Source organism: Motacilla alba, chromosome 29 (genome assembly GCF_015832195.1).
Source record: "Motacilla alba alba isolate MOTALB_02 chromosome 29, Motacilla_alba_V1.0_pri, whole genome shotgun sequence".
NCBI classification, from domain to species: Eukaryota; Metazoa; Chordata; class Aves; order Passeriformes; family Motacillidae; genus Motacilla; species Motacilla alba.
The window spans coordinates 467,731-479,677 of NC_052044.1; the positions used below are offsets into that span (position 1 = coordinate 467,731).

At 55.4% G+C, this 11,947-nt stretch overlaps 1 protein-coding gene across 1 annotated transcript; it reads left to right on the forward strand.

The window, feature by feature from the left end:
• The first annotated feature begins 3,552 nt into the window (after positions 1 to 3,552).
• Positions 3,553 to 8,924, forward strand: AQP2 (aquaporin 2). The gene is made up of 4 exons (XM_038164409.1): positions 3,553 to 4,458; positions 6,425 to 6,589; positions 7,300 to 7,380; positions 8,317 to 8,924. The coding sequence occupies exons 1-4, from the start codon at positions 4,093 to 4,095 to the stop codon at positions 8,530 to 8,532; spliced, it is 828 nt and encodes a 275-aa protein (XP_038020337.1). The 5' UTR covers positions 3,553 to 4,092; the 3' UTR covers positions 8,533 to 8,924.
• Positions 8,925 to 11,947: the final 3,023 nt, after the last annotated feature.

An 11,947-nucleotide genomic window follows, 5' to 3' on the forward strand; every position in this document is an offset into this window, starting at 1 on the left:
TTCAAACACCAATACACCACCTTACAAAGATGAAGTTCCAAACACGGGCACCAACCCAGGGCTCCAAACACTGGACACCAGCACAGGGTTCCAAACACAGGGTTCCCACACGGGCACCAACACAGGCACCACCATGAGACACCAGCTCAGCGAAATCCACACAGGGCACCATCAAAGGGCTCCAAACATGAGGTTCCAGCATGGAGCTCCAACATGGGACATGAACACAGGGAATCCATGGGCTGGAACATGGGCACCAACACGGGGCACCAAACACAGGGCTCCAACACAGGGTTCCAGACATGGGCACCAACACGGGGCACCAAACACAGGGCACCAATTCAGGGTTCCAAACATGGGCACTAACAGGGGGCACCAAACACAGGGCACCAGTTCAGGGTTCCAAACATGGGCACTAACAGGGGGCACCAAACACAGGGCACCAATTCAGGGTTCCAAACATGGGCACTAACAGGGGGCACCAAACACAGGGCACCAGTTCAGGGTTCCAAACATGGGGTTCCAAACACAGGGCTCCAACACAGGGCACCAAACACAGGGCACCAATTCGGGGTTCCAAACATGGGGTTCCAAACATGGGCTCCAACACAGGGCTCCAACACAGGGCTCCAAACATGGGCACCAACATGAGGCACCAACACAGGGTTCCAGACATGGGGTTCCAAACATGGGCTCCAACACAGGGCTCCAACACAGGGCACCAAACATGGGCACTAACACGGGGCACCAAACACAGGGCTCCAACAGAGGGTTCCAGACATGGGCACCAACACGGGGCACCAAACACAGGGCACCAATACAGGGTTCCAAACATGGGGTTCCAAACACGGGGCACGAACACAGGGCACCAAACATGGGCACTAACACGGGGTTCCAAACACAGGGCTCCAACAGAGGGCTCCAGACATGGGCACCAACATGGGGCACCAAACACAGGGCACCAATACAGGGTTCCAAACATGGGGTTCCAAACACAGGGCTCCAACACAGGGCACCAACACGGGGCACCAAACACAGGGCACCAATACAGGGTTCCAAACATGGGGTTCCAAACACGGGGCACGAACACAGGGCACCAACACGGGGTTCCAAACACAGGGCTCCAACAGACGGTTCCAAACATGGAGTTCCAAACATGGGCTCCAACACAGGGCTCCAACCTGGAGCGCCCATACGAGCACCAACACAGGGGTCCAAACATGGGCACCAACATGGGGCACAAATACAAAGCACAAATGCAGCGTTCCAAACATGGGCTTCCAACACACAGCACCAAAATGGGGTTCCAAACACAGGAAACAAAGATGAGGCACCAACACAGGGTTCAAACACGAGGCACCAGCACAGGGCATCAACATGGTGTTCCAAACATGGGGCTCCAAACATGCGACATCAACATGGGGCTCCAATACAGGGCACCAACACGGGGTTCCAATATGAGGCACCCACAGGGGTTCCAGCTTTCTGCAGATGCCAACCCGCTCCTCGAGATCATTGTATTTGCACTTGGTCCCAGGGAGGGCTGATAACACTGCCGCACTCCAGGGGCTGGGGTTGACAGGTAAAATAATGCACTTGCCCAAACTTGTTGGATGCTCTGCAGGGCTGGAATGCTCCTGGCTGCTCCCAAAGCAGCAGCACACTTGGGGAGAGGTGGAAAGCCACATCATCTTCAGCAGCTCCAGGACCCCCTCCTAGACACAAGCACAGATTCAACAGCCCATTCCCAACCCTTCTGCTTGTGGGATCTCCCATTTTTCCGGAGCAGTGCCCAACTTGGCACTGCCAGGAAACCTTAGCTCTGCCACTGACTCAGTGCCTGTGGATTCCTCTGTAAAACCAGTGGAATTACAGTGCTGGGGGTCTCTGAGGAAAGCTGGGATGGGCTGTTCTTGCTGGAAAACACCATCTCCCAGCAAATGCCATGGACGCCACGACAGCCAGTCTCAAAATGCAGCTCTGACCCTTTCCCCACAGTCCAGCAGCACAGGAACCCCCCCAGCCGTGGCACAGACTGCTCCAAGCTCGAAACAAACGTCTCCAATGTGAGCACCAGCATCTCCAAGCTCAGTACAAACGAGCTGCAATGAGTTTTGCATCTCCAGACAAAAGTCAGGACCATGGGGTTGGACTTCTAAGTGGCTCAGAACTAATCCTGCTGACTTCTCCTTCCTTGTAATTAGTCCTGAGCACTGAGACATCCCCACGCTCCCCACGAGTAACCACTAATCAGGCAGGGTATGAGCTCCAGTAATTACCCGGATTTGCTCTCCATCCTCCCTGCAGTAATTGCAGCCCTGAGTAACTCCTGCCCTGAGTAGGGCTGAGCCCTGTGCCAGGCATGCGGAGCACGAGCCTGGCCGGGACCACGATCCTGAGGCTCAGGAGCACCCAAATCCCTTTAACCTCCAAACCTGTTTTACGAGACTGACTCCCCTGATGGAAAAGCTCTGGCTGGAGAGATGCTGGGGCGGGACACAGTCCAAGGGGAGGAATTTCAGAGAAAAAGGTTTTATTGGACCACAGCCCCACCTTGTTCAGACTCAGCCATGGGCTAGACTTGTTTTTCCCACAGTCCCTCACTTGTTAAGAGCGATATTCCCAAAAACCATTTTTTAGAGGGAAGAAAAGGGAGAAGGAGAGGAGAGGGGAGGGGGAAAGAGAAGGGAAAAGGGGATGGAGGAAGGGGGAAAAGAAGAGGGAAGGGAAAAAAGAAGGGAGAAGGAGAAAGAAAAGAGGAAGGGGAAAGAGGAGGAGGAAGGAAGTGAGACGAGAAGGGAGAAGGGGGAAGATGGGAAGAACAGTTCCATTGGAAAGGACCTGCATCCGTCCTCTGCTCCACCCGGAGCTCTGTTCCCCACCTGTCATGGAGAAAAGAACCTTCACAAACCCCTGTGGGTCACTTCCAGCCTGGGAGGCCCCTCATCCCGTGATATAATCCCAGCAATTGGCCATCAGTCCCATGGCACTTGCACAGCTCCTCTGGAAGGGAAAAATACTCAGTTAATTGGCTTTGTTAGAGCCCAAACATGGACACTTGGTCCTGCTGCTCTGCATCCCTCTGGGATAAAATGATCCCACCTCAGAGTCGGCTCTGGAGAGGAATAACCAGCTCCTTAATTTCCAGTAAAGCCACCAACCCCAGTGACAAGGTGAGGAAAAGGTTTTGTAGACATCCCTCAGGAATGGCAAATGAGAAAAGAGAAAAGAAACTTTCCGGGCAAGGAGCAGATGGGAAGAACCAAATCCCAGAGAAGAAATTTTCACTCTGGGATTCACACCAAGAACTAAAAGGATGGTTATGAAGAGCAGAGTTGGCCAAAATGGCCATAATTAGGGCACAGTTGGTGCTCCAGCCCTGGGGTCACTTTTTCACATGGGGATTTCTGACAGTCTTTGCTTTGAGATTGATTCCCAGTTTTGTGGGTAGGAGATCTGTGCCCAGGCTGCAAAATTCTGGTGCCCTGAGGAGCTGAGCTGTAGTGAATCCCTTTTGTGCCTCCCCTGCACTCACTTCTCATGGAATCATGGAATATCCTCAGTTGGAAGAGACCCTCAAGGATCATTGAATCCAACTCCTAGCCCTGCACAGGACACCCCCAGGAATCCCTCCATGCTCCTGGTTGTTAAATCACAGCCCACAGCCTGATTTTCAACACAACCCAACCTCAGCTCCAGCTCCACAGACCCCCCCATTGCTTCCTGCCCTCTCCATGCTCCCAGGGTCCAGCTGCAAGAGCAGCTCTGGGATAGATCCCGGGTAAGGGAGCCCAGGAGAAGGGGAGCAGTCCTTCCCAGCACTGCTGGAGGCTGCTCTACGACCTCCCCAGGGCGGCGAGCGCTGCATTCCCCGGCTCTAATAGAAGGGGCAGGATCTGATGTTCCCTCAGCTGGAACACAGCAGGAAAAAAGCATCAGATTTCCCGGGACCTTGATCCCATCCCCTTCAGCAGCTGATCCTGTGGCCCCCCTGCCTCCTGGTATATAAATGTTGTCCCAGGTCACCCTCAGGGACACAGCAGGAGGTGGGCACTGAGGACGCTGCAGGCAGCATCGCTCCTGGGAGGCTCCATGATGTGGGAACTGCGCTCCATCGCCTTCACCAAGGCTGTCTTGGCGGAATTCCTGGCCACTTTGGTCTTCGTCCTCTTCGGCCTCGGCTCGGCCCTGAACTGGCCCTCGGCGCCGGCCCCAAGCACCCTGCAGATCGCGCTGGCCTTCGGGCTGGCCATCGGGACGCTGGTGCAGGCCCTGGGCCACGTCAGCGGCGCGCACATCAACCCCGCCGTGACCCTGGGCTGCCTGCTGGGCTCGCAGCTCTCCCTGCTCCGCGGCCTGTTCTACGTGGTGGCCCAGCTGCTGGGCGGCGTGGTGGGCGCCGCCATCCTGCACGAGGTCACCCCGGCCAGCGCCCGCGAGGGCCTGGCCCTCAACAAGGTGAGGCCGCGGCGCCGCGCGGGCTTGGCAGGCTGCGGGGACGCTGGGCAGGCTCGTGGGGAGCCTGCGGGGTGGCAGGAAGGGGCTTGTGGCCAGCCCCAAAATCCCCCTCAGCTGCCCCAGGACCTCCAGCCGGGGATCTCAGAATTGCCGGAATTGCCAAAAATTCCCACTGGGATTTTCCTCAGGGAACTGGGAGAGACCCAGAATCAGGGGAATTCCATCCCAAATCCACCCAAAAATCTCTAAAAACCACCTCAGCTCCCCAAAACCTCCTGCCAAGGATCTCAGAATTCCCAAAATTCCCGGAATTCCCAGTGAGGAAGCCTCTGAATGCCACAGCCAGCACCTGCTGGACCCTGCTGCCCCAAGGGCCTTGCCAGGAGCAGGGATGAAGGCAGGACTCATCTTCCTCCTCCGCTTTTAGGGCTAAAATTTCCTGAGGTCCATCAGCTATTTCCCATTGAGCCACTTCTTCCACCCGGGAAATTTTTGCTCTTTTCATATTGGTGCCAAAAATGCCCCCTGTTTTTGGGGTTGAAGCCAGAGGAAGGATCCAGCCGGCCCCAGGCACATCCCTTGGAGTCACAACCATCTCGTTTTTCCTGGATTGTATTTGAGGGACTTGGACTCTGGGGGTCCCCGGGGTTTAAGGAAGGACACATCCAAAATACCACCTCTGCATTCCTCTTGTCCCAGGCTCACCCCATTTCCCCTCTGGTGTGGGTGCAGGCAGCCTTTTCCTGGCTCTGCTTTGGCCAAACCACGACTCCCAGGTTGCTGAAGTGCTGGGGACAGGAGAGATTTGGGTCTAAATCCCAAATTTTCATTAGATCCTGCTCGTTGCTTCCCATTGTGGCGGGATGGTCACACCAGATCCAGCTGGCTCATCCCAAAACCCAACACATGGACTCCCTAAAGCTTCACAAGGATCTCAGGCGGGTTTCACACAGGGAAAAAAACAAAGCCAGGGAAGCTTAGGATCCCCATGGGGGATTCTCCAGCGGTGTCCCGGCCTCCAACACCCCCTTCCCCACAGCAGGGGGAAAAGGAATCAAAATTCTGGGATTCACTGTGGCATCCCAGGGGGGCACAGGCACCTGCCAGGATCAGCATCACCCAACCCCAAGGGAGCGAGGGAGGAGCAGGGAGCTGGGCTGGGAGGCAGCACATGGAAATTGCCTTTCCCACAGCAGGAAGGCACTGCCAGGACTCAGCAGCACCGCCGGAGTGATTAAGAGGGTTAGAAAGAGGGATTGTGGTTTAATCTGAATGAGGGGATTTAGGCTGGTAATGACTGAGGGTAATAAAAGCGGGAGGTTTAAGGGAGACTCAGACTGCTCAGCTTTGTTGGTTCACAGCTTAAAGTGGGAACTGGGGATTTTGAGAAGGCTTTTTTGCCCTGTGAGCTGTCCATCCTGCGGCTGCCTGCACAGATTACCCCTGTAAAAAGGGAGGGGAATATTGGGCAGCAGAATGAGGAATATCTGACTCTGGAGCTCGGCAGTCGGGACCTTCCTGGGATCGCCGAGCGACGGGATTAGATTTGGGAGGGGACAAGGAAAGAAGGGACTGAGTTGGAGGAGAGGGGTTACTGCCAGGGTCAGCTCCAGATCAGACCTGACAAATTCTCTGAGTCAAAAAAAAATATGGAAAGGGATTTTTTTTTTCTTTTTTCATGCCAAAATATTTCTTTTCCATGTCTTCAAAATGCAACTTGTAAACTTTTCCAAAAGGCATTTTAAGTAGGAGGAAAAAAAAAAAAAAAGGGAAAAATACCAAAAAATTGCCAATAAAAATCAAGCATTTCCCATCGAGCCACTTCTTCTACCTGGAAAGATTTTTCTTATTGGTGCCAAAAATCTCCCCTGTCTCCTTTGGCTGCCCCTGGTTTTGGATTCCTCCTCCATATTTCCCATCCACTCACAGAACCTGGCCTTGGAACATGTTTTTCCTCCCGTTCCAGCTGAACAATGAGACCACGACGGGGCAGGCGGTGACGGTGGAGCTGTTCCTCACCTTCCAACTGGTCCTGTGCGTCTTTGCTTCCACAGACGAGCGGCGTGAGGACAACCTGGGCTCCCCTGCCCTCTCCATTGGCCTCTCTGTGGCCGTGGGGCACCTCCTTGGGGTGAGTGGATGGGCCAGAACTTGGCGCTTTTGGGGTTCTTTTTTTTTGTTTGTGCCCCAAGTTGGTCTGGCTGCATCTCCAGGCTTGACGGGGATATGTAACCCGTGGTTTTCCAGTAGAGAGAGGGAAAAATCCCACCAAAGCCATGGGAGAGCTGTGGCCTGAGCTCAGCCTTTATTTGGCGTGAAAAACTTGGTTTTCTGGACCCTCCAGGGATCTGTGGGATCTCTCCTGGAGCGAATGCGTTGGCTGCTGGGGCTCTCAAGTGCAGGATGAGCCTGGGAAGTGCTTGGGATGGGCGCTCAGAGAAATCCCACCTGGGTGACGAGGTCCCAAGGCAGCCCCCACACCCAGTGCACAGGAAAGTGCTGTTGGTCACACCACACCTTCCATCCTCAACGCTCCACAAGCCCCTGTGTCCACGGGACTGTTCCTCTCCTGTCCTCAGAGGCATGAGAGGGAATTTTCTGCAGGACTGGGAGCTCATCCCCGCAGGTCCTGTGGCTGCAGCACAGCAACGCCGGGACACGCGAGCTCAGACAGCTCACAGTGCTGCCTCAGGTGGTGGCAGCTCCTGGGATCCCTTTTCCTGGAACAGGAATGCCGCAGGGTGAAGCAGCAGCTCAGCTGTCACCCTAATGACACCCCAACATTTTTTAAAATGAGGTGGAAGGGCTCAATGCTGATGGTGGCCGTGGTGTTCCCGGCAGATCCGTTACACCGGCTGCTCCATGAACCCCGCCAGGTCCTTCGCCCCCGCTGTCGTCGTTGGAGACTTCAGCGACCACTGGGTGAGAACTCGGCTCCGGGGGCTGGGGTGGATGAGGCCCCCACACTGCCACTATTCCTCGAAACTCACCAAGCCAGACAAACCTGGGGCATTTCCATGCCAGCTCCCAGCTGGAGGAGAGATGGAGAGATTAGGAGAAGGAGGTGGGGCTGCTGGGTGCGTAATTGGCTTTTCCAAACTCCAAACTGGGAGCATTGCAACAGGATCAGGGTGTGAGGTCTGTTGACATGACTGAGCACAGGGAACAAAACCGATGGAGAGTGGAGCTGTTGCCAGTCCTGGGGAACTTTCCTGGTTCCTGGATCTAGGTACACCTTTGGGAACACACCCTGGCTCCCCAGGGAACGGCCACGGCTCCGAGCCTGCCAGAGCTCCAGGAGCATTTTGGCAACGCTGTCAGGCACAGGGTGGAATTGGTGGTGGTTGTCCTCAGCAGGGCCAGAAGCTGAATTTTGAGAATCCTTGTGGGTCCTTTCCAGTTCGGGAGATTCCATGATTTTATTGCTTTCATCTACGAAGAGCCTGGATGGAGGCAGAGCTGTGGTGGTTCCTGATGTCTGTTCCCAAGGTGTCTGGCCCAGGCCGGTGCCTCCACCTCCTCTTCCTCCTCCTCCTCCTGCTCCTCCTCCCACAGCAATCCATGAGTGGGTAGGAAAATGCTCCTCCAGGTGATGCCACATCACTCAGCACGTTCACAATGGGCCTGTCCTTAATGCAGAGTCTGAGCAGAGGGGGAATGGTGGAGGAGGATGGTTGGGAATATCCCGGCACTGGAGGGGAGTTCAGATCCCCAGCGATGGCCAAAGCAGAGCTGACTTCGTGTTTTGCTCCCAGGAAGGAAGCCAAGCCCCTGGAATGCCCCTCAGAGATCCCAGTCCCTCCCCACCCTCCAAAGCCAGGCTGGGTTTTGCTCATCCCACTTTTCTCTCCTCTCCAGGTGTTCTGGGTGGGCCCCCTGATTGGGGCTGCAGCAGCTTCCATCCTCTACAACTACGTGCTGTTCCCGCAGGCCAAAACCCTCTCGGAGCGCTTGGCCATCCTCAAGGGCTGCGAGCCCGAGCAGGACTGGGCCGAGCGCGAGGCCCGGCGGCGCCAGTCCGTGGAGCTGCACTCCCCCCAGACCCTGCCCAGGGGGATGTCTGAGAAGGCGTAGCCAAACCTCTCCCTGGGCCGAGAGAGGAGCTGGAAACCTCTGGCGTGGTTTTAGTGCTCGTCCAGAGGAGCATCTCACCTCTCCCCTCTCTCCCTGCGTTTCTCCTGGGGCACTGAAGTTGACTCCTCTCCCGGGGAGATGCTGTGCTGGTCCCACCCACCTCCTGTCCCCAGCTCTCCCCATGCCCGGGGGGTTTCTGACCTGGGGAGAGCCAGTAAATCCCAACCCCGCAGGAACGAGGGATCTCCCCAGGATGCCCTCTTCCTCGTCCCCCTCGCAGGACACGGAGCTTGGCTGGGGCTGTTCCTTCCTGGAGAGCTCCAAGGAGCCTGAAGAGTGTTCATTACGCTGGGTGTGGAGGTTGCCACCTGATGTCTCATTGCTGCTGCACTCTGCTCCCATCTCGGGTCCCTGCTCGGCTCTGGGCTCACACAGGAGCAGGAGCAGGAGCAGGAGCAGGAGCAGGAGCAGGAGCAGGAGCAGGAGCAGGAGCGCTCATGCTGAGCCATGAATGTCACACAGGACAGGTTCTGCTGCGAAAGGGACCAAAGAGCCATTTCCCACCCGCCACGGGACACGGAGGTGCTCCCACAGGGGCTTTCCTGGGAAGATGGGACTGGGAGCATGGCCACGAGTCCCTGCAGGCCCCACTGGGGAACACTTGCAAATTCTCCCTCCTGTGAAACAGCAAACCCAGGTTACAGCCCAAACTCACACCCACCTTACTGCTGGGCCAGGGTCATCCTTCCTCTCTCTCCCTGGTTTTCCCTCCTTTCGTCTGGTCCTGTTCCCCTTGGACGCTCAGATCACCTGGAACACACCAAGGACAGATTCCACTCCCAGCGTGTTCCAGGTGTGAAGAATCAGAATCATGGAATGGGTTGGATGGGAAGGGATCTCAAACCCCACCCAGTCCCACCCCTGCCCTGGGCAGGGACACCTCCTACTCTCCCAGGCTGCTCCAAGCCCCGTCCAACCTGGCCAACCCCATCCAGGGATGGGGCAGCCACAGCTGCTCTGGGAATTCCATCCCAGGGCTTCCCCACCCTCACAGGGAGGAATTCCTTCTCATCTCCATCACTTGCTTCTCACATCCCTTGCTCATGGCGGCATCACTCCAGACCCTCCAAACCCTTCCCACATTTTCCCTCTGCCCTCTCCGGAGCTGGTCATGGTCCTCAGCCTGGCCAAGGAATTGGGTTGGTCTTTGGGTGAACTTTGCTCTTTTAGCCATTGATTTAACCCCATTTCACTTGCTCTGCCCCAAGTTCTCCCTTCCCAGAGTGAATCCCAGCAGTGTCAGCCCCACCAGGATTTCTCTGGAAAGGCTGTGATGGGAATATTCAATGAGACTGGGCCCAATTCAAAATCATAAGGATGGTTCATGGATCATTCTGGATCATTTCCCTCCCCCTCTTCTGACAGGACACTCCCACCAAAGGATGCTCTTCACTCTGCTCCACTGGCACCTTCCCCTCCTCCCATCAGATCCATCCTTGCCTTCCTCCCCGTGCTCTTCCTCAGATGTTGGCGTGGCTGTTGCTGGAGGGGTGAGGAGAGAGCCCAGCTTTGATCTGGCCCAGACCAGGTGTTCATCCACAGCCAATCCATGCAAATACCCCCAGAGGGCTTTGCCAAGGCAGCACTTCCAGCCCTGGTTTGATCCACCCAAAAACAGGGATTCTGCTTCCCTTTGCTCCTTGATGGTGAATTTGAATTTTAGCTCAGAAGAGGCTTCTCAAAAATTCCCTCTGTTCTCAGCAATGGCAATAAAATCATGTTTTAAATCAATCCCAGTGTCAAATTGTATTTCTGTTATCAAATGCTCACTTTTAAAAGTCATTTGGGTTTTTTGAGGCTTTTTAAAGGAAAATTAATCCAAGTATGTGTGCAGGAAAATCCCAGCGGACTTTTTCCAGAAGTCACCCTGGGCATATTCTGCTGTAGAAAAAGCCACAGCTGAATTAATTTATTTAAATTAATGTTGGTGCGTTCAATGTCTCTTCTCCAGATCGAAGCATTTCATTTATTATTTACCCTGGCAATGTTTAAGTCTCACAGGGCCTGGACCTGAGGTTTAATGTCTGATAATGGCTCTCCTCTTTCCCATCAAGTGCTTTAAATTCCCTTTTACCCCCTGAATTCGGACACAGGGATCAAATACTGACACATTTATGGAAACACTGACACCTTTATGGTAAATAATAGATATAAAGTCACCTCCCAGACCCCTCAGCCAGGTGGCTGAAGCAGTCCCAACCTTCCCAGGAATACAAATTCACCTTCCCTGTGGAGCTGGGTCACTTCCCAAACTTGCCCTGTCAGGAAACCACCCAGACATTCCAGATTGCACCAGGGGAGCTGGAATTGGAGGGCAGGACCAGGAACCTGGGGCTGCCACGGACCGACCATAATCCTCCCTAAACTGGCAGCACCTGGATGTCAGAGCCAGGATTTAAAGCATTCCCGTGTCCTTCCAGCCCCAAGAAGGTTTTCCCCTTCTCCCACCTCGGGGTCAGGGGTGCCTCAGCTTTGGGCTGGTCCCTCTGCAAAAATTCCAGAGCATTTTGCACACACCTCATCCCCTTCCTTGTCCTTCTGCTCGGCTGCCACATTCCCTGAACCATGGAATTGTTTAGGTTGGAAAATGCCTTAGAGACCACCCAGCCCAAGCGTTTCCCCACCCTTGACCATGTCCCCAGGTGTCACAGCTTTGAAATCCCCCCAGGGATGGGACCCCCACCCCTGCCCTGAGCAGCTGTCCCTGGGCTGTAAAACCTTTTCCATCGAGGAATTTTTCCCAATATCCGACTAAACCTCCCCCGGCACAGCCTGAGGCCACTTCCCTTGTCCTGTTGCTCCCCGGGAGCAGAGCCCACCCCCACAGCTGTCCCCTCCTCTCAGGAGTTGTGCAGGGCCAGAAGGTGCCCCCAGAGCCTCCTCTTCTCCAGGCTCAGCCCTGCCCAGGTCCCTCAGGAGTTCTCCAGACCCTTCCCTGGTGCTCCAGCCCTTCCCCAGCTCCGTTCCCATCCCTGGACACACTCCAGGCCCTCAGGGTCTCTCCTGGCGGTGGGGTGCAAGGGGACCCCAGCATTTGAGGGGTCTCAGCAGAGCCCAGGGGCCGTGCCCTGGTCCTGCTACTCACAACTTCTGACACAATTTGTAGTTAATCCCAAGGCATTCCCTCCCTGGCCCGTTCCAGCTCTGGGATGGATCATTGCCACTCCCACCCACTGATCCCTTACCTGTTGTAGGGACCCAGGAGCATCCAAATCTCTGCTCAGGGGATGTGGGAGAACCTGGGAGCACCAACCTTGATCCCAGTGCCCGAGGGGATTCTGCATCATGTGGGAAAATGGGGAAATGACTGGGAGAACGTGGAAGTAAAATCACGGCCTGGAGAAGCCCAAGCCCA